General features: G+C 34.2%; 3 protein-coding genes across 5 annotated transcripts; 2 read left to right on the top strand and 1 right to left on the bottom strand.

Moving 5' to 3' along the window:
* The first annotated feature begins 1,211 nt into the window (after positions 1 to 1,211).
* On the top strand, positions 1,212 to 6,232 carry LOC116031587 (AP-3 complex subunit mu-like). Of its 2 annotated transcripts, XM_031273821.1 has the most exons (8): positions 1,212 to 1,389; positions 1,810 to 1,909; positions 2,038 to 2,148; positions 3,180 to 3,269; positions 3,928 to 4,175; positions 4,909 to 5,118; positions 5,289 to 5,496; positions 5,746 to 6,232. In XM_031273821.1, the coding sequence occupies exons 1-8, from the start codon at positions 1,355 to 1,357 to the stop codon at positions 5,989 to 5,991; spliced, it is 1,248 nt and encodes a 415-aa protein (XP_031129681.1). In that variant the 5' UTR covers positions 1,212 to 1,354; the 3' UTR covers positions 5,992 to 6,232. The 2 variants fall into 2 exon arrangements, with proteins under 2 accessions (XP_031129681.1, XP_031129682.1); XM_031273822.1 differs by lacking the exon at positions 1,212 to 1,389 and having other exon boundaries at positions 1,810 to 1,895.
* A 6,131-nt stretch (positions 6,233 to 12,363) lies between these two features.
* On the top strand, positions 12,364 to 15,992 carry LOC116032063 (putative pentatricopeptide repeat-containing protein At1g56570). 2 transcript variants are annotated; one of them, XM_031274458.1, is made up of 4 exons: positions 12,364 to 13,067; positions 13,235 to 14,646; positions 14,741 to 14,797; positions 15,721 to 15,992. In XM_031274458.1, exons 1-2 carry the CDS (start codon positions 12,465 to 12,467, stop codon positions 14,327 to 14,329), a joined length of 1,698 nt encoding a protein of 565 aa, XP_031130318.1. In that variant the 5' UTR covers positions 12,364 to 12,464; the 3' UTR covers positions 14,330 to 14,646; positions 14,741 to 14,797; positions 15,721 to 15,992. The 2 variants fall into 2 exon arrangements, with proteins under 2 accessions (XP_031130318.1, XP_031130317.1); XM_031274457.1 differs by having other exon boundaries at positions 15,715 to 15,992.
* Positions 15,993 to 20,721: 4,729 nt separating this feature from the next.
* LOC116031748 lies at positions 20,722 to 21,536 on the bottom strand. Its single transcript, XM_031274046.1, has one exon. The coding sequence runs from the start codon at positions 21,471 to 21,473 to the stop codon at positions 20,964 to 20,966; it is 510 nt and encodes a 169-aa protein (XP_031129906.1). The 5' UTR covers positions 21,474 to 21,536; the 3' UTR covers positions 20,722 to 20,963.
* Between the last annotated feature and the right edge of the window lie 501 nt (positions 21,537 to 22,037).

Below are 22,037 nucleotides of genomic sequence, written 5' to 3'. Positions count from 1 at the left end.
TCACAATGTGTATGCGGTTAACTTACTAAACAATTTATATCATGGATTATGGACCCTATGTCAAAATGACATTATTTTTATATTTAAGTTTTAACACCCTAGAATCCTAGATCGAAATGACATCATTTTGATATTTAAGTTTTAACATATTTTGCGGTTTCCTATTTTTTATGTTTCTAGACAAATACTAATATATTCCAGGTATAGAATTCATACTCAAAGTACAAATTTCATAACACAATACACAAAAATTCACAACACAAGACACAGACTCATGTTATATATTTACTTATTTTTAAATATAATTTAGGTAGAGACTTTATGTTTTATAGACACATAATTTCACAATACAAGACATAAATTCATAGCATAAAACACACACTATGTTATATGTTACACAACTACAAATCTATTCCAGGTACAAAATTCACTCTTAAAGTACAAACACAAGACACATACGCGCACATGTTATATATTTTGTTTCAAGTATATAATTCATATAGTACAGAATTTCATAACACAAGACACAAACATATGTTTTACAATAACAAAAACATGTAACGTGAACTGAACAACAAACAGTCACAGTCAAAATTAGAATTAAAAAACGATGTCATATGTGACTAGGGTCCACGATATAACAATTGAACATATAATGTATTAAACCCTTGACATTTGGTTAAGGATGGATGATCTCTTTGACTCTTCACAGTTCCCACTCAACCACACCCCGGGTTGTTAATGGCCCAATAAAATATTAGAATAATGGAAAAAAATTTTATTTTTCGTCCTTAAGTTATATGATAATTGTAGAATTCGTCCATAATTATTGATTATGTTCACTTTTCTCCCTAAGTTATTATTGGCATTGTACTTTTCATCACCCAACTAACAAAACATTAGGGACAAACTTTACAACTTTAGTATAACTTAGGGATGAAAAATGAACACAAAAAGTTAATAAAATAACGAAAAGTACCATGTCAATAATAGTTTAGGAGTTATAAGTGAGCACGATCAAGAACAAATTCTACAATTATTTTATAACTCAGGACTTAAAAAAGTAATTTTCCTTAATTGTTTTTGGTAAATTTATAGGGTCTTTCCCAAGGGAGAATCGTCATTTGTGAGAATTGAACCCAAAGAGCTCACTTGCCACTTGAGCTACCCATTGAGTTAGTAATTTTCCTTAATAATTAAAAAATTGAAACCAACTTGGCCCAATCACAACGCAACCCGACTGGTCCGTCTCGATGCAAAGAGGAGATCAGGAGAGATCGACAGAAGGATCTGATCGTATGCTCCTCGAGTAAAGTAGGAAAAAAGAGATCGAGAAGAAGAAGAAGAAGAAAACATGTTGCAGTGCATTTTCCTTCTTTCTGATTCTGGGTATGCTATGCATTTTCTTATTTCTCTTTTGTCTTTATTGTTTGTTTACTTCTCTTGAACTTGGAAATTTTAATTTTGAATTGAGATTTAGTGGCTCAGAAGAAAGCGTTTTTTTTCTTTTCTTTTTTTTTTTTTTTTTTTTTTTATTTTAAAAAAAATTTTTTTTTTTTTTTTTTTTTTTATTTTAAAAAAAATTTTTTTTTTTTTTTTTTTTTTTATTTTAAAAAAAATTTTTTTTTTTTTTTTTTTTTTTATTTTAAAAAAAATTTTTTTTTTTTTTTTTTTTTTTATTTTAAAAAAAATTTTTTTTTTTTTTTTTTTTTTTATTTTAAAAAAAATTTTTTTTTTTTTTTTTTTTTTTAATGAGGATGATTGAATTATAGTTTTTGAAGATAATAAACCTGTAAATTGTGATTGCAGGGAGGTAATGCTAGAGAAACAGCTCACTGGGCACCGTGTCGACAGGTCAATATGTGATTGGTTCTGGGAACAATCAATCTCTCAAGGTGATTCTTTCAAGGTAGCGTTTCTGAGTTCATTTTGTGCGTTCAAGTTTCTGTACGACTTGCAGTGTTAGATGAAAATGCCTTGAATTCGCTGTTCATATTTTCGATAAGTGTCTCCCTTATACTTGTGTTGAATGTTTAGCATTTGCCTGTGATTGCTTCACCCACGCATTACCTTTTCCAAGTTGTACGTGAGGGGATCACATTCCTAGCTTGCACACAAGTTGAAATGCCTCCTCTAATGGCAATTGAGGTAAGCATTTATGCACTCATGTTCTTGTCTGAGTTTTTATTATTGTATTAACTAGATGATATCATTTTTCGTTGAGTTAGGGAAATTGAAGTGTATCTTTTAGATATTGTTCATATCCCTAAACTATGGTCACTAAGATGTCTAATAAAAATTTCTGATCTCCTGATTTATTGAGCTGTGTTTTCCTAGTCAAAACTTGAACTAGGTTGTCATGTGAAATAAGACTTGGACAATGGACTTCCTCTGTAGTTAACATATTACAATATCTTATTTTAACCGAGCAAATTTCTAATTTCTTACAACTTAAATAAATGTGTGAACAGCTTAATTTAGGTATTATTGATCAGAAGCATTTACTAGATAATTTTAGTGCAGGAGTAATCTTTTACTCTCAATCAAATACATCATTTTACATGCTGTGTACTGTAATCCATTCTTAAAACAAGTATGCTGCTCCAGCCCTGCATATGTGCTTAAATGGATGTGATGGTAGAGAGCGACTGTTTCAGTTTTTAGGTTATTTTCATCAGATAAGGTTTTTCTCACTTCCACCTCTCTCTAAGATGATCAGATGCTTCATAGCCAAGGGTGAAATTCAAGTATTTCTTGAGGCTGGGTAACTGGCTAATGGCTATGCTGACCTCCCATAAAATACAACTATCTTTCTCTTCTATAAATTACTGAAAGTTTCAATATTTGTTGAACTTCCTCCCCCCTCAAAGGCAAAACTGTTAGTCTTCCATTAAGGTCCCCCTATTAATGAGGTTTGGTCAACCCTGCTGTGCTAATGTGATATATGTATATTAAATAGCCACTTGTAATGCCAAATAATGCAGTTCATTCAGGGACATTCATTAAACTAATGCAAGGATGAAATGGATGAATATAGAAATAGTGCTAGTTAATGCAATATCCTTTTAATGCACTTCTTGGCTTCTTACAGTATCAAGTCTATTCTCTTCTGTATAGGAAGTTGTCCTAATATAATAAAGAATAAGTTTTAATTTGATTTTTGACTACTTCTTTTTTAGTTCCTTTGCAGAGTAGCTGATATCTTTTCTGATTACCTTGGTGGGTTAAATGAAGATTTGGTGAAAGATAACTTTGTTATTGCATATGAGGTATTTGTAGTCCACATATCTTTGTTTGAAGTGATTCCTGTTTCTGCATATATTTCATTTCAATTGTGCTTCCTGTGATTAATTTCCTACGTATCAATTTTTATATGTTCCTGTATGTCTCCCTGGGATTGATTCTATAATTAATTAAATTCTAAAAATAGTTAATGTGTTCTCTGAAAGAATATTTTCAACTTTTGTTGGGGTGCTGGGAGTTGACTAGTCTGGTTCCTATAAACCAGTGTGAAATTGTGAATAATTTCTATTGGTAACCTGCACCACATTCTGGTGTTCCTTTTATTTTATTTTATACTGTTTTATGAAAATATTGATTCTATAACTTGAAAGATTTTTATTCTAGCTGTACACAGCTACTTTTTTTTTTTTTTTTTTTTTTTTTTTNTTTTTTTTTTTTTTTTTTTTTTTTTTTAAATTGATACTCCGTATTGTTTTTGTGAAAATAATGAAAAATCAAAATATTGATTCTGTTCTCTGAAAGGTTGTTTTTTTTTCTTTCTCCTTGGGGGAATCCATATAAACAATGCAAACACATGTTTATGCCTGCATGTATTTTATATTTCAACTCCTTGTTCCTATATATTTGAAAAAGCTCTTTCTGTAAAATGCTGGGTGCCATTAGTGTGTGTACTGTCACTTGCAGCTTTTGGATGAGATGATAGACAATGGTTTTCCTCTTACAACAGAACCTAATATACTGAGGGAGATGATAGCTCCTCCAAATATTGTTAGCAAAATGTTGAGTGTTGTGACTGGAAGCAGTTCCAATGTCAGCAACACTCTTCCTGGTGCAACAGCAACCTGCGTTCCTTGGAGGAAAACAGACTTGAAACATACAAGCAATGAGGTTTATGTTAACCTCGTTGAAGAGATGGATGCTATTATTAACAAGTAGGTGCACATACCTAATTGAAACTCTTCCCTTATCTCCCAATTTGAACATTTCAGAAAAATTTATAAACTAGACCTCTTGTGCCTTGATGTCCATATTACATGGTATGACTTAGCTGTATCTTAAACTTTTTATTGTTCCTATTTTGCTTTTCTTGTTACGAGTTAACATCAACCAGTATACAAAAGCATAATATGATAGGACAAGAAGAAATGATACTAACTGAGAAACCAAAGCTACAGCCTAAAACTGAATATGTTAAAGGACAACAGAGAGCTATGTCAAATGATACACGCTCACGAATGCATACTTAACATACTTCCACCATACACTCTCAGCTTTATTATGTCATTTGGGAAGAACACTTCCACCCTTCAAATAATTTTCCACACATAGGAAAGAAATATTCAAGGTAATTGCAGACACGTGATGGTAGCAGGAGGGAGTTTTATTTTTGAGGAATTTTACATGGCTACTGGCTTGTTCTTACATATAAGACATGATTTTTTTTTTTGGGTGGGGGTGGGGGTGGTGTTGTATAAACATGTGTTTGCTATGTCTCAATATTCGGCTTGCCTCTATGATTACCAATTTTCTCCTATTTTGATTCTTGGGCATCCTTGGTATGGGATTATCTCTAGTTATGATTTTTTCAAGGCTTTGTAGTCTAATTCTGAATCTTTTTGATGATATGAATGTGATTGGTCAACTTTTATGGTTTTTCCAACTCAGGGAAGGAACTCTTGTAAAATGTGAGGTTTATGGTGAAATTGAAGTTAACTCTCAACTTTCTGGTATTCCTGATCTTACTCTTTCATTTGCAAATCCATCCATCTTGAATGATGTGCAATTCCATCCTTGTGTTCGTCTACGACCATGGGAATCAAACCAAATTTTGTCGTTTGTTCCTCCTGATGGACATTTCAAGCTAACAAGCTACAGGTTTGTACTTTACTACTGTTATTGGAATGTCTCTCATTCATTATATGAAAAATGCAATAAGGATCTTCAGATTGCTGTTCTGATCTAGTGCCTTCCTATATTAAGTTCACTTTTCTTTTACCTTTAACTTTCCAAAAAAAAAAAAAAAAACTAACTAAATTCTTTTGCAGAGTCAAGAAGTTGAAAAGTACTCCCATATATGTGAAGCCACAGCTCAGTTCAGACTCTGGAACATGCCGAATTAGTTTGCTAGTTGGAATTAAAAATGATCCAGGAAAGCCAATAGATGATGTGAGTGTGCAATTTCAGCTGCCTAATTGTGTTTTATCTGCAGATCTTTCTTCAAATCTTGGAACAGTTAACATCCTCACTGATAAGGTACTCACTAGCTCTTATGATCTTAATTCTAGCAAACTATGTGAATGTGAATTCTTGTGGTCTGGGGAAGGCATTCAATGAATTAACCTTGACAAAATGTTGCGTCATTACTTCTTGTTAATCACTAAAAATACACCAGAATGTGTCTGGGCACTGCATTTTGTTTTCACCTTCATTTCCCAAATGCAGAACAAATCTTATAACCCATTTTTAGCAGTTGGGGACTGATACATCAGCTTTTATGTGCAGACCTGCTGTTGGTCTATCGGAAGGATCCCAAAAGATAAATCCCCGTCATTGTCTGGAACCTTAGTGCTCGAGTCTGGTCTAAAGCGGCTTCATGTATTCCCTACTTTTCGCGTGGGATTCAAAATAATGGGTACCGCTCTTTCTGGCCTTAAAATAGACAAACTGGATATCAGGAATCTCCCTACACGCCCTTACAAAGGCTTCCGGGCTCTAACCCGAGCAGGAGAGTATCAAGTAAGATCTTAATCGAACGAAGCTTGAAGATTCATTTCAAATTTCTCGCTATTTTCTCTCAGCTTGACTACTGAAATACCATTTGTGTTTTCATACTTTGCTTCTGGTGGAGTAGACATCTTTCAATGGTGTTTTATAATCACTTCCTGTAAATTTTCTGTCAAGGACGAGATGCGATCTTAAATCAGACATGTAAGTAAGCTTTTGTAAACTTGATTTTGGTAACGCGGATGGTTTCAACTTTCAGTGTTTTCATCATAATAATCGACTCTAACTGGGTGCATTTTTAGTTCAAATTATCACATTCTAATAACCACATTACCTAAGAATTTGGAGGGAATGAGATTTTTTTTTTAATGTTAAAAAAATTATAGAAGTATTTGTAGGAACCTCACATTATCTTTGAGAGTTTCGCATTTTTATGAGGCTATGAGAATATCAATCAAACTTTTGTTGCGCTTAGATTACCTACAAGATTAGTGCTAAGAATGTTGTGCATCACACTATAACACAAGAATACACAATCTCCCACAATATTAGGAGCCTTAATTTGGGTTTTATCCCTTTTATGTGATAGATATCAAATATGTATTAGAATCTCATATCATCCTCAACCCAAATCCTAAATAAGACAGATATCAAATATGTATTGTATTAGAATCTCATATTATCCTCAATCCAAATCCTAAATAAGACAACTAGCTCATAATTTCAGCAAATAAAACAAAGATATAAAATAAAGACATAATTACAAAGCAATAAAGATTAAAGTAACAACTTATCTTCAAAATAGAATAAATCTACAATGTACTACTTTTGGTAATGAATCTTCAAATAAGAGGAATTGCTTGGTCTAGGGTTCAAGACCTCACTCTACCCTCTATTCTATACGCTATTGTTCACTCTAACTTATTGGACTCTCTTTTTAGAACTAAAAATTACACATTTAATCGCACAACAAGGGCTAGCGCATGAGCAACAACACTGGCGTGTTGTAGCCTGTCAGTGGAAACACTTGCGTCATAGGTTTGTCGATGCCCATTGTTGTAAATCTGCTACGTACGAACTGGAAAGAAAGCAATGTCGGACGAATGACCTTTTGATATAGGCTGGATTTTAGATAGTGAAGTGGTAGAAATATATTATGTGACGTGTTGAATGCAACACTGCCTTAAAAGTTTTATACGACCAGGGTATCGCAAGCTCTCGACAGACAAACACAGAATAGAACCAGAAAAATTGCTTAGACGTCGTGCGTGATTTGAAGAGGAAGAAAGACGAAAGTTTTGCTGTTGTGTTTTGGAGTTGAAGGGGTTGCTATTTATAGTAAGGAATATAACAACCCCTTCACTACCAGCCACAAATGGAGAGTGCGAATCGCAAATGGAAAGGGAAATGTGGACACGTTACTGCTCATTGCAGTTCATGCGGACAAGGTGTCATGTGATGATCCACAAAAATAGGCTAAAGCCTCTTTCTTCTTTACTATTTCCCAACAATCCTCCACATAGTTAAGAAGTAAGGTAATAATAGAAGAACGTTTGAGCGAAAGTGCGAAACACAAGAGCTGATTTTAATATTAGTGCCAACGGCTTGAACTGACACGTGAAGCCATTGAGTAATTTTCTTCCTTGAGAGTGAGATGGCTCTTGAACTCTCATATCAGTAAAATTTTGAACTCAAGTGTTCACGTCAACTCTGATCTTTGAAGGTTTTGCACAGTCAAATTCTTGCCTTGTTCGTAAATCCCTGTTGTGTCTATCTGTATAGACTTTTACTTTGTCAAGTCTACCTCAACGTATACCACCCACAGAGGGCTATAGAGTAAGCCATGGTTATTTGTTACCATAACTTTTAGTGTAAGTCTTTCCATGATTTCGTTTGACCACCGAAGTGGTATCCATCATGAATTTCTTACCTCATTGATTTTAAACCCATCTCACTTGAGGTTTCAAGGATGGCTTTTCGATTTAAGCCTTTTGTGAGAGGATTTGCAATATTCCTCTCAGACCTCACAAATTCTATTGTGATAACCCCGTTTAACGGTAATTGCCTTACAGACTCATGTCTGACTCTTATGTGTCTTCTCTTTCCATTATAGACACTATTTTTTGCAACACAAATGGCAGTTTGGGAATCACAATGTATAGGTACAGCAGGTGTTGGACACCCCCACAACGGCACGTCTGCCAATAAATTTCGTAACCACTTAGCCTCTTGGCTAGCTAGATCTAGGGCTATGAACTCTGCTTCCATAGTTGATCTAGCTATATACGACTGTTTAGTCGATTTCCACGCGTTATAGCAGCACTACACATAGTGAACACATATCAACTTGTTGAGCTGGCATCTTCACTATCATTTACCCAATTTGCATCACAAAACCCTTCCATCACTACCGGGAGTCCTGAATAGTCAAGTCCCTAGTCCATAGTATCCCTTAGATACCTTAGCACTCGTTTCAGACGTCGTGCGTGATTTGAAGAGGAAGAAAAACGAAAGTTTTGCTATTGTGTTTTGGAGCTGAAGGGGTTGCTATTTATAGTAAGGAATATAACAACCCCTTCACTACCCGCCACAAATGGAGAGTATGAATCATAAATGGAAAGGGAAATGTGGACACGTTACTGCTCATTGCAGTTCATGCGGACAAGGTGTCAAGTGATGATCCACAAAAATAGGCTAAAGCCTCTTTCTTATTTACTATTTCCCAACACCCATAACTGGTGAAGGCCTTCCTTATGGGTGTGCCGACGTCCGTGACTGATGCCGTAAACACGCTAAGTCCCTGTTTTGCTCAATTCCACGTTATTTCTTCTCAAGTTGCTTCAAGGTGACCTTTTGCTTCCTTCTTATGCACTTCTCAACTCCTTAATTGATCAAATTTGCTAAAAAAAAATGCTTCCTTTTTTTCCTTTATTGTGCAAATGGATTAAACTATAAGCAAAGACACATTAATTAATCCAAATTTCCAATTTTAACACACCATAATATGCACAAAATAAAATAAAGTGGGAAAATTGCATCTTTGGTCCCTGAGCTTTAACCAAGTTCCGACTCAGTCCCTGAGTTATGACCGTATCCGAGTTTAGTCCCTCAGTTATGAACAAAGTGGCGCATTTGGTCCCTGGCCGTTAAAACTAACAGAAAAATTAAAAAATAATTAAAAATTAAGGGGTAAGATAGGAAATTCACATTTTATTCTTCTTCTTATATCAAAATCACTTTTATAACATTATTTTTCACTTCTTAGCCTTTTATTTTCAATATTTTTCAATTCTAAAAGCATTTTAATAATTTTAGTATAACTTGTTAGGAGCCTGAATCTCGTATAACAAACTTAAAACCTAGTACAAACAAAGAAACGTGTTTAGGCATCTGAAAACACTATCCTAATAATTTTCGATTTTCTTTACTAAGCAACAAAGGTAATCAAACTAGAACTTTTGAGATACAAAACTCGGTTTTCTTAAAACCAGAGTAATGAAAGAGGAACCTAAGAATCAATTATGAAAATTTTAAAAACTTTTGTAACTTCAAAAAACGACAATTGACTAAACTATTGCATACAAAATATTTTTTACATACTAAAAATCTCAAGTAGTTATTCTTTTGGTGAAATTCTCATAAAAGCAACATGAGAAATTTGAAATTATTTTGTATCTCAGAAGTTCTAGTTTGGTACCTTTGTTGCTTAGTAAAGGAAACCAACAATTATTAGGATAGTGTTTTCAGATGCTTAAAAACAATGATCAAGTGTTTCTTTGTTTGTACTAGGTCTTAAGTTTGTTATACGAGAGCCAGACTCCTAACAAGTCATACTAAAGTTATTGAAATGCTTTTAGAATTGAAAAATATTGAAAATAAGAGGCTAAAAAGTGAAAAATAATGTTATAAAAGTGATTTTGATATAAGAAGGATAATAAAATGTGAATTTCCTATTTTACCCTTCAAATTTTAACTGTTTTTTAATTTTTCGGTTAGTTTTAACGGCCATGGACCAAATGCGCCACTTCGTTCATAACTGAGGGACTAAACTCGGATACGGCCATAACTCAGGGACTGAGTCGGAACTTGGTTAAAGCTCAGGGACCAAAGATGCAATTTTCTCAAATAAAGTATAGGATAAAATATAGTAAAAAATACGTAGTAAGTGTTATCACTCGACCACCCCTAAAAATTATATATATACTATCACTCCCTTCCACCATGTCATGAATGTGTATGATAGATTGATAGTATGATACTGCTTTTGTTGAGTATTTTCTATATTTAAAATATTACGGAGTATTTATTATAATATAGTAACTTTAAACGTTTTTTTAAAAAGGGTCAAATAAGTCTTAAGTTTTATGTAAAAATAATTAGATTCTTGAGTTTTAAAAAGTTGTAATTAAATAAAATAGTCAACTACCTCATTGTAACCAGTAAAACTGTTGATGAATAAATAAATTAAATTAAAAAAAAACTGTTGATGAATAAATAAATTAAATTAAAAAACATAGATGGTTCTCTATTGCTAGCCATTCTATTTTTAATTTATTTATTTTTTATTTTTTTTAAAATTCAATTACCGATTATTATTTTGAATTTTACCAATCAATTGACCTAATTGCATTAATTTAACAAGTTATCTATTCAACTGAATCAAATTGAGGAGTTGGTGTGTACAATTGTCACTTTTTAAAATTTAAGGGTTTAATTACTTTTTTCATATAAAGTTTAATAGTCTATTTAATCGTTTTCTCAACTTTTTTTAAGAACCTAGGGGGAGGAGAATGTTGAGACAATGGAAATGAGGGATCGAATATTGAGAACAAGATCACCACCTTCTTGGCTCTTGGGAATCACTGCAACCTGAATTCTTTGCTCACATCAATTACTTAGGTTGCCTTGCCCATAGAATATACTTCACACAGACAATTCAACTGATTTCCGTGTGGTAGATTGTGAACAATGATACATGATCGAGTCCTAATAACGATAATATAGAAATTACATTTAATATAATGAATTTCTTGCGAACACCAAATAGTAATTCTCTTAACAGGTCTTTGAGTCATCGTAATTTACTTATCTACTATTATGTTGGAACAAGATATAATAATTTATAGACAAAAGAATTGATTCTAGAGGCAAGAACACTTGTACATTAGGCTTGACTGTGGAACTACTATAGTATCTTGGGTTTGACTAAACGTTGGGCTCCTAGATCTACTACTAGTCCAAAGGCCTTGTGATCAAGCGGCATAGCTGTGGCCCTCCCAAGTGAGAGGTCACAGGTTCGATCTCCAGTGGGGGCGTTGGCTCGTTGTGCTTCAGTAGGTTGAAAAAGTATGTATAAACAGATAATACATTATAACAAAGTCAATAGTATTTAAAAAAAAAAAAAAGAATCTACTACTACCCTTGGTAGGCTAAACTTCTAATCTCAGCACATTTTTTGCCTATATTAGCACATTGTATATTCTTCTTCAAACTATTTGAAATATTATTTCTCAAAATACAATAATTTCAAACTTATTTTGTAAAGTAAGACATCTTTTGCCTATATTATCATTTTTATGACGCAAGACAACTTCAAAACTCTACATTGAAAACTTCTAAAAATTTTTTTAGGTCTTTTCCCTAATTAAAAAAGTTTAAGTGTGTGTTTCAAAACCAAACATTTTTCAAGATTCTAATGATTTGTTTATTTATTTATAATATGAAACTTCTTCCATAATTAATGTTCGAAATTAATTATGATTACCAAATAATTCTTTCAAAATAAATAATTAATGCCTGTATAGGTAGCTCAATTTGTTACAAGGGTGATTTGGAAAGAAAGATTAGGGATCAAATTTCACTAATTGTTAATGCTTGTAGAAGTGAGGGGTTCTTTGGGGAGAAAAAATAAATTGTTAATAATTTTATAGCAATATTTTTAATTTGTACTACGTATGTATTTTTAAAAAAATAATTGTAATCATATTAAAAATCTATTATATTATTTTAAATTGTAATAGAACTCTTGTCTAATCCCCCACTAAATAAAAATATAATTTAGCTACCAACTAGATAAAACTATATCATGACTCATGAGAGATGAATTGAAAAAGAAAAATAATCACGTCACAATAATACTAGAACCAAAAGAGGTTGTTTTGATTAAAAATGACTAATGAATTGTCATCTATAAATCTAGGACTACAAATAAAATTAACTCCATTTTAAATTTGTATATTTAAAAAAAATAGTAATTGTAATCATATTAAAAATCTATTTCATTATTTTAAATTGTAATGGAACTCTTGTCTAATCTCATCACGAATCAAATATATAATTTAGTTACCAATTAGATACAACTATATCATGAGAGATGAATTGAAAGAGCAAAATATAAGGTTATCTACTATCTAGCTTTACTCAAATAAAAAAACAACAATCCTTTATACGCCCGAGTTCTATTTACTGAGACACATCCATGAAAATATGCTCAAGAAATGAACGCCACAGCACTGTCCAAAACTGTTTCGCATATTATTCCTCAAACAATCCGAAGCTCTCTGAGCTGGAACCTGTATTCTCCAAACCCACGATTTTCCCCTAAACCCCCTTCATTTTTGGCTACCAATCTCCTCAAGTCCTACTTCGATAAAGGTCTCATCAGAGAGGCCCGCACACTGTTCGATGAAATGCCCGAGAGAGACGTTGTTGCTTGGACAGCCATGATTTCGGGGTACACTTCTTGTAACCTCTACCCATGCGCATGGGTAATTTTCTATGAGATGATGCGAGATACTAGTGTCCACCCAAATGAATTCACATTTTCAAGCACATTGAAGGCTTGTAAAGGCATGAAGTCACCTTCTTGTGGCGCTTTAGTTCACGGGCTGGTAATCAAGCATGGCAAGCATGAAAGCATGTATGTTGCCAATGCACTCTTGGACGTATACTCTACATTGTCGGCTAGCATGAAAGACGCTTGTATGGTGTTTAGCGAAATCAGTGAGAAAAACGATGTGTCTTGGACAACAATGATTGCTGGATACACTCACCGGGGCGATGGCTATTGTGGTCTTCAAGCCTTTAAGCAAATGCTATTGGTATTTCCTCTATTTACTGTGGTGCTTATGTTTTAGTTATATTGTTTTTAATTTTTAAAAATGCTTCTGAATAAAAATGTGCATAGATAATAACAACATCATTTCCAAATTTCTTGCATGAACAATATTGAAAGTTAATTCCATGTTGCTTTTCTTTGGATGGACAGGAGGGAGTTGAACCAAATGCATTTAGCTTTTCAATAGCTATTAAAGCATGTGCTTTGATCAGTCCATTTTCAAATGGAAGGCATCTCCATGCTGCAGTAATCAAACATGGATTTGATTTTAACATTCCTGTGATGAACTCCATTTTAGACATGTATTGCAGGGGAGATGACTTAAACGAAGCAAACCACTGTTTTCATTGTATGCCTCAGAGAGATATAATCACCTGGAATACTTTGATTGCTGGATATGAGAAGTCCAATCCAAAAGAGTCTATCAACTTTTATTTGCTTTTGGAGTTAGAAGGCCCAAGTCCAAATACCTTCACGTTTTCCAGCATTATAGCTGCTGTCGCCAATTTGGCAGCTTTGAGTTGTGGTGAACAAGTGCATGGGAGGATTATACAGAGAGGCCTTGGGTGGAACTTGGAGCTAGCTAATGCTTTAATAGACATGTATGCAAAGTGTGGAAACATCGCAAGCTCACGTAGAATATTTAATGAAATGCCAACAAAAAATTTAGTTTCGTGGACCTCAATGATGATTGGGTATGGAAGCCACGGAAATGGAAAACAAGCTACTGAATTGTTCGATGATATGGTTGGTTCTAGTCTTAGACCAGATCGGATTGCTTTCATGGCAGTTTTAAATGCTTGTAGTCATGCTGGGCTAGTAGATGAAGGCTTGAAGTATTTTAGCTCAATGGTTGATGATTATAATATTGTTCCTGATCAGGAAATCTATGGCTGTGTTGTTGATTTGCTAGGGCGTGCTGGAAGAGTTAAGGAAGCTTATCAGCTGATAGAGAAAATGCCATTTTCACCCGATGAGTCTGTTTGGGGAGCATATCTCGGAGCATGTCTTGCTCATAAGCTTCCCGATTTAGGCACCTTGGCTGTAAGGGAAGTTTTGGGTTTGAAGCCGAAAATTGCAGGGACATATTTGATGCTCTCTAAGATATATGCAGCTAATGGTGAGTGGAAAGGTTATGCAAAAATGAGGAACATGATGACAAACTTGTCAACTAAGAAAGAGGTGGGGAGAAGTTGGGTTGAGGTTAGGAATGAAGTAAATGATTTTGTTGCGGGAGACAAGTGACAAGACCAACTCAAAGAATATTGGGGTGAATGATAAAGGTCAATTCTCAAATATGAAATACCCAGACTGAAGATCCTAGAAATGTAGTATGCTATATGAATGTGGCTTGCCATGTTCCTGATTTGGATTGCTTTCTACATAAAATCCTAGAAATCTTATGATTCCTTGTTGATGGGTCACCAACATAAGGTATGGGAGTCCTGTCAATGGTTGATTCGTTTCATCAAAGTACCGGTGGAAGTCATTTATGATGATGCAGCCACAGAGTATGCAATCAGCTCCTCCACAACCAACTGAATGGAGATGTTGATAAAGAGGTAGGATTCCAAGAACTCTAATTTGCTTCATAATTCAAAACTTATATTATGACTGAAAACTTGATTTTCATTGTGATTTTAATTGCAATTGCAGTTGCAGCCAGATAAGGTTAAAGGGATTCTGCCAACTTTAGATGGGAAGCTTTTAGTTGTGAGTGCTTTCTTTTACTCCCTTGCATTGAAATTACCAATTTTGTCATTGAACTCACTGTCCTGCAAGCTACAAGTCAATCTAAGAATCACCCCTTTTCCTCAATAGAAATCTTGAATATGTCACCGATATGGTTGTTCACTTAGAGTCCGTTTGGAAATCCGGGAAATATTTTTCAGGAAATGATTTCCAGAAAATGACAAATTTCCTAAAATATAATTTATTTTTCTAATGTTTGGCTGAAGGTTAGAAAAATAATTTTCTGTTTGGCTTAAAATTAAGAAATTGCATTTTTTTTTCTATTTGGTTCATTTTCCTGAAAATGAACATATTATTTGTTATATAATAATAATAATAATAATAATAATAATAATAATAATAATAATAATAATAATAATAATAATAATAAATGGTGGTGGTGCTAATAATAATTTGGAAACTAGTTTGAAATAAATGAGACAGAGATAAATACGGGAAAATAAATAATCTGAAAAATGTTTTCCGACTGCAAATCTAAGAAGACGTTTTCTGCCAAATTGGACCTTTTTTTCGTTGACCAGAATGAATATTTTCTTTTCAATTTATTTTCATTGAATACCCAAACACGGGAAAATCCGGAAAATGACTTTCAAAAGTCATTTTCTAGGTTTCCAAAAGGACCCTTAGTTTACTGAAACTCCTAGAAAGCATAGCAAATGAATGGTTGGTAATTTGAAATTAGTAGTATTTTGTTTTTCTACAAAATAGTTTAGATTGTCAAAGCCACTTTTTTTCTTTTTCACTACATTCATTCTGGTGTTTCTTTAGCAATGCAATTTCAAATGAATCAAAATTAAATATGCAACACCAGGCCTATATAGTATGGATTAGAATTTGTATAATTACTTTTAACCTTTAAGTGTTTCTTGCTGATTTAGGAACAGGGAGGAAGTATATATAGTTCTTGCCTATCATCATGTACAAGCAGTCATCTTGTGGTAGGATCCATAAATCAAGAGGAGTTAAGGTCAACCATGTTCTGATGTTCTACAATTTGTTGATGCCAAATGCAGGCTTATTATCTGTTGTATATTAACAAGTTTTTCATTTGGATTAACTCGTTTTAGATTAATACTATTTATGGTTGTATTAATGTTGATCAAGTTTAATTGGATTAACTACTTTAATATTTGGGAATATAAGAATACTGGACATATATGCATTTGGATTTTGGTTTTTTATTATGATGAATGCATTTATATTTCAGATGTATGATTATAAACATATATATAGACAACAATGATAAAACCATTGTGAAAAAAATTACTCTGTACTATAAAAAATACAACGATAAAAAACTGTTGTCAATTATAAAAAGACAACGATTAAAAAGTTATACAAATTTCAAAAAATCAATAGTAAAAAATCATTGTCGTTCTATATATAGATTACTATTTTTTACTGTTGTGAGACCGTTGTCTATTTATTAATAAGCAACAATTTTTAACCATTGCAAAATCATTGTCTTTGTCTTTTCTAAATGACTGATGCAAAGACAAGGGTGAAATGCTATCTTTGAGTAGGATCTTTATGATGAGAATTGTGTTTTTTTAGTATCCCTCATCATTTTTTTTGTTCGTTTAAATGAGCCTTGTAGAGGTGGACAATTTGGTTCGGTTTTTTCTGAAGCGAACATCGAACCGAGCCGAACCAAACTAGTTCGATTTGGTAATATACCGAACAATCGAACGGTAATGGATTCTTATATACCGAACGGTTCGGTAAAAAACTGAACCAAATCGAATACCATTTGATTTTTTTTAAAAATAATAATAATAATAATAATATTAAGTAAATCCAAGTCCTTTGATGCCTACTCCGTCGTTCAACTCATATTCTCACGGGTATCTTTCTTAAATTTTTCATTAGGAAATGGCCAAATAGGCTAATGAACTTTACTCAAAAAGTCAATTAGGTCATTAAACTTTCAAAAGTTGCAATTAAACCAACATGTTGTTTGGAAACATTGAAGCCCAGAAACCTATTGGTAACTTGTAATTACAAGTTACATAGAGTTCTTGTGACCCTTTCAACATTTTCCGGCCATAATCATCAGCGGCTAAATTGGTCGCCTTCTCTTGCGAAGGAGAAGGCAGACCAGCTGGTCGCTTTCTTCGGAGACTGATAAGGCAACTAGTTTGAGTATTAAACAAGTGGATTTTATATGTTATAGGTTGGTTAATTACTCCAAACATGTTAAACAATTTCTTAATCATATCAGCCTGCAGTTTGGTGCTTTAATTTATTTGGAAGCTGGATTACATGATAGGTTTGTTAGTTATTCAATATGAGTGTAATAGGTTTAGTCATGCATGTTTAATTTTATGATAATCAATCTACCAATATACCATAAGTTAGTTCAAACTAAAGTTCAAGTATGTTATTCTAGCTGGCCCGCACGGATTTAGTTCACTGGTACAGTAGACAGTGAAATTGTATTGTGAGTCTTGAATGTACAATTTAAACTTAAGGTTCCTACTTTATTTTAAAGAGAATTATTTATCTGAAAACATTAATCACTTAGAAACAGATAAATAAAGCATAAAACAATAAAGCAATAAAAAGGAACCAGACACCGCAATTGTTTACGCAGTTCGGAGCTCCACTCCTACGTCTGCGGGACACTTCACGTCAGCCCAATCTACTAGATGATCACAAAGGGTTACAAGGAGTCACACAACAATCATCGTACACTAATGGTTACAAAAAGTACTCATAGCTAAGCCTTCATCATCTTCAAGCTGACACTGTGGAATTCTTCAAGGTTCACCAACACGGCCGAACCATCAAATATGCTTCCAAGCTGATAATAACACTTAAAACGGTAGAAGAAACCTGCATATAGTTCTCACGCAATCTCTGGAATATTAAAGTAATAAAGTGAGTAATGAAACCCAAGTCCAGGAGCTCTTTATATATCTAATGAACCAATCAATTATCCTCAACTCCAGCTGCTGTTGATCTCTCAATTCAAGCTCTGTCCAGTAGAGTAGATCACCCCATAAATCGTGGATCAAGGTGACTTGGTTTAATTTGAATTAATCAAATACTGACACTGATCTAGAGCAGGCAGAACACAGATCCAGAGCAGACAGATGACTGATCCAGTGCTGAAACATTGACTCAATATAACAACCTATTAAACTTACCTTAAACTAAGGTTTTTGACTAATAATTAAGCCAATTAAAGGTGGTCCAAATGTGTATCATTTGTACACTTATCGACAGTATTTGGAAGAAGTATGTTATTCTAGCTTGTCATATCATATTTAATAGGTTCACCATCAACTGTAAGCCTCGAAAAGGATTGCTTTAAATTTTTGCAAACCATTATATGTTTGATGAGTTTTTATTAGGTTTAATTTGCCTTAATATATAATATGCTTGGGACTCTTTCAATTTGTAGATCAATGGATTGATAAGCAAATTGTATTGTAATGCGGAACTGGTCTAGATTATGTAAATATAGTTAACAAATTGTAAATAAATTGAAAATACATATATAATATGTTAATGTGGCCCTGTTGGCTAAGCAGGGATGGCGACTTATGACTAATCCTACATCTCTAGCTGCCAGATTATATAAATCAAGATATTACCCCCGGGATGAGTTTCTTGATGCGAAGATTGGGGCAAACCCGAGCTACTGCTGGCGGTCCATACTAGCGGGCCAAGAGGTGTTACGATCGGGATCTTACAGGAGGATTGGTAATGGCCAAGACACAAGGATATGGAATCATCCATGGCTACCAGACGAGGGTCATCCTTATATTCAAACTCCTGTGGCTGATTATAACCCGGAAATGAAAGTAAGCGATCTTATTCATCCTGTATCTTCTGATTGGAATCTGGAACTGCTGAATAATATGTTTTTACCGCGTGATGTGGGATTAATCCTTAAAATTCCTGTTAATATTCAGTATGTTGATAAATGGTGTTGGAGGGGAGATATAAGGGGGTTGTATTCTGTCAAGAATGGGTATCGTGCTTTATCTACCTTGCCTGTCAGTAATAGCACTGTCCCTTGGAGTTCAGTGTGGAAATTAAAAATTCATCCAGCAGTACACAACTTCATATGGCGTTGCATGCGTGGAGTTCTCCCAGTTCTGACCGTTTTGTTTAATCGTCGGGTGGTGGTGGACGTAACATGCCCACTGTGTCATGCCCATGCAGAAACTCTTGACCATTTGATGAAGGACTGTGCATGTGTCGCACCTCTCTAGCAGACAATTATGAACGACCACACCCCGGATTTTGGAGAGGATTGTGTAGCTTGGCTCTCCAATGTTTTATCACATGGTGAGTCCTCCGTTAAGCTTCGTGCTGTTGCAATTTGGTGGTGTATTTGGAGGGCACGAAATGAAACTGTTTGGAATAATAAGCCTTGGCAATTAACGAATGTTGTGCAGGAGGTATATCGCAGCTTAGAAGCTTGGCAGGGTTTGGAAGGTGTTTCGTCGGTTTCGGGTGAAGTCTCGCATACTATGCAGAGTGGTGGTCCTAACCAGGCTGATGTGTTTAAAGTCTATGTCGATGCAGCAGTGTACTCAGAGGTTAATCTTGTTTTTTTTGGCTGCTTGATTGTGAATTCATCCGGAGATTATGTAGCTGCCCGAAATGGTCCTCTGCGTTGCATGGATGATGTACACCTAGCTGAGGCTTTGGCAATCAAAGAAGCACTCTCATGGGTTAAAGATGAAGGTTACACCAAGATTAAGCTTTATTCTGATTGTCAGACTGTGTGTTTTATGCTCAATGGCTCAGGGATTGATTGGTCTTATGCTGGTTGTGCTATAAGTACATGCAAGGACTTATGTCGACACTTTGAATCAGTGTCGTTTGATTTTGTTCCTAGATCAGTGAATAAGTGCGCTCATGCTTTAGCTAGAGCGGCTAGTTCGCAAACTAGTCCTAATCGTTGGATTTCATCTATTCCCGCTTGTATTGAACATTTACTTTAATGAAAGTTTGCTGATTTGTTTTCAAAAATGTTAAATACAAGTGCGTAATGTGTTAACTGCACCAGGTAGTGAATTTAGTAACCGAGGTACATAATATGTTAACTGTAAGTACATAATATGAACTGAGTACAAAATGTGCATATATAGTGGATCATGGTCCATAATATAACTATTTTAGATTGAATTGATTACACATGGCCTTTTGGTGAAAAAATAGATCTAACATTTTGTGATCTGTAAAATGTAATTATGATTGATTGTACTGAATTGAATACCATTAGCACAAGTGCCAACACAATCGAACATACATACATATATAGTTGCATCAAGTACAACTCAACATTGTAGAAATTCTTTAATTAATTACTATCAAATGATTTAAAGTTGGTATAATTTAGTATCTAATTAAGTTTTAAACATACTCTAGAAATATTTAATTTATTGATTTAAATCGATTTATGCGTTTGTCATATATATATAATAAGAGATCGAATTATACTATATGCACATCCAAGATAAGTTATCTTCATTCTATGAAATCAAGAAAAATGTCTACATCAAAAAGTGAGTGAGGGATCGGAGTAAAAGTTTAGAGTAAAATTTAGGACTTCATTAATACTATTTTTCATGATAAAAATGATATTATTGATTTGAATTTGATAATGGGGTAGATAAAGGTGATAGGCAACGTGACAATTATATTGAAACTAAATTTAAGTATAAAAAAGAAAATAATAAGTGAACGCAATTTTCTATTCTCAACTTTTATTTTCACATTCAAATTTTTGATTTTAGATCAGTCACTTTTATTGGCGCCCACATGAAAAAAAATAGTTTACCATTGCCCGCTAGCTACATCAAAAAATACAATTAAGGAAGTAAGAATGTAAGAATTGAGAGTGCATACATGTAATAGAACTCGTATAAAATGTCCAACCAAACATATATAACTTAGAGGTATAATTGCCCAAAAATTTTGGACTTTTTTATTGAAGATGAGAGGCTATTTAGTACCAAATAGGGAATCTAAAAACATGATCTTGTGTAATGAAGATGACATTAATTGTAATGACTTGATAAAATAGAACAAGAGTAGACAAATTAAAGATCATAGGTTTCCCCACTTTCTTGGAGTGAATTCAACACTCTTAGCCAATATTCACCACTTACACCTCCTTCACCTCCACGGCGGCGGGGGCGGCGGCGTTCTCCTTGACCTCCTCCTTGTTCTCTTTCTTCTTCTCCTCCTCCTCGGGCAGCTCGAAAGCCGAGACGGGGAACGTCTTGGCGATGCCGATGGGGTTCTTGAAGTGGATCTTTCCAGTGGGGGGATCATCCAGGCAAATCTCACTGATGGTCACCCACAGCATCAGCTCCTTGGCCTTCACTCCGGTCAACTTCTTGATCTTCTTGGGCTCCACGTACGCCGTCACCTCCGCCGCGTACTGCACCAGCTTCCCTATCTGCTCAAACTTGTGCTCCGTCTTCTTCTTCGCTCTCAGCCACACAAACCCGGTCTCCTTCACATACCCACACTCTTCCATGTCTTCCATGGGCAGAAGCCCCCTCGGCATCCCCACTTCGCTCAGCAAGAACTTTGATTTCTCTTGGCAGATCTCATTTCCTTTGTAGAACTCCGTTGCGCTCGCTCTGATCTCATCTGTCACCAGAGACATTTTCTTTGCTTCTTTTGATTTCCTTTCACAGCTGATGTATATGATAGATTTATGTTAAGAAGATCGGAGAAGAGTTTGGTGTTTATATATATTGGGGGCATATAAATTTGCCCTCAGTTTCTTCCTTAATTTCGTAAGTACCTACCCCTCATGGAAAAGTGGTTAGTAGTTAACTCTGCAGGTGATTTTGAGAGCTATTGAATGCCATATTGAAAAAAGAATCCCTAAAAAACAACCAATCTGATATTATTATTGCAGGCAATTCAAGTAGGAATTTGAATTGAGTAGATAGATGGGTTGTGTTTATTGGTGAATTATTCATTAAATATCATACACAAGTTTTTTTGCCAAATACAGTGTGGTCTAGTGACACTAGTGTCCCACATGAATGATGGGAGTTGGGTTCTGGATTATTTGTATAACAAATCAAGATTTTTTTTATTTTTTTGATGCTGATGGTATCATGTATATAACTAGTTACGTTGTATCTATTAATATTGTTACTGGTGATATAATATCCAATATAACCACCTATATATATCTAGAATATTGATACTCTAGTTT

The sequence above is a fragment of the Ipomoea triloba genome, chromosome 10 (assembly GCF_003576645.1).
Source record: "Ipomoea triloba cultivar NCNSP0323 chromosome 10, ASM357664v1".
Classification (NCBI taxonomy): Eukaryota; Viridiplantae; Streptophyta; class Magnoliopsida; order Solanales; family Convolvulaceae; genus Ipomoea; species Ipomoea triloba.
Note: the sequence above shows the minus strand (reverse complement) of the source record. Positions and strands in the feature narration are given on the sequence as shown.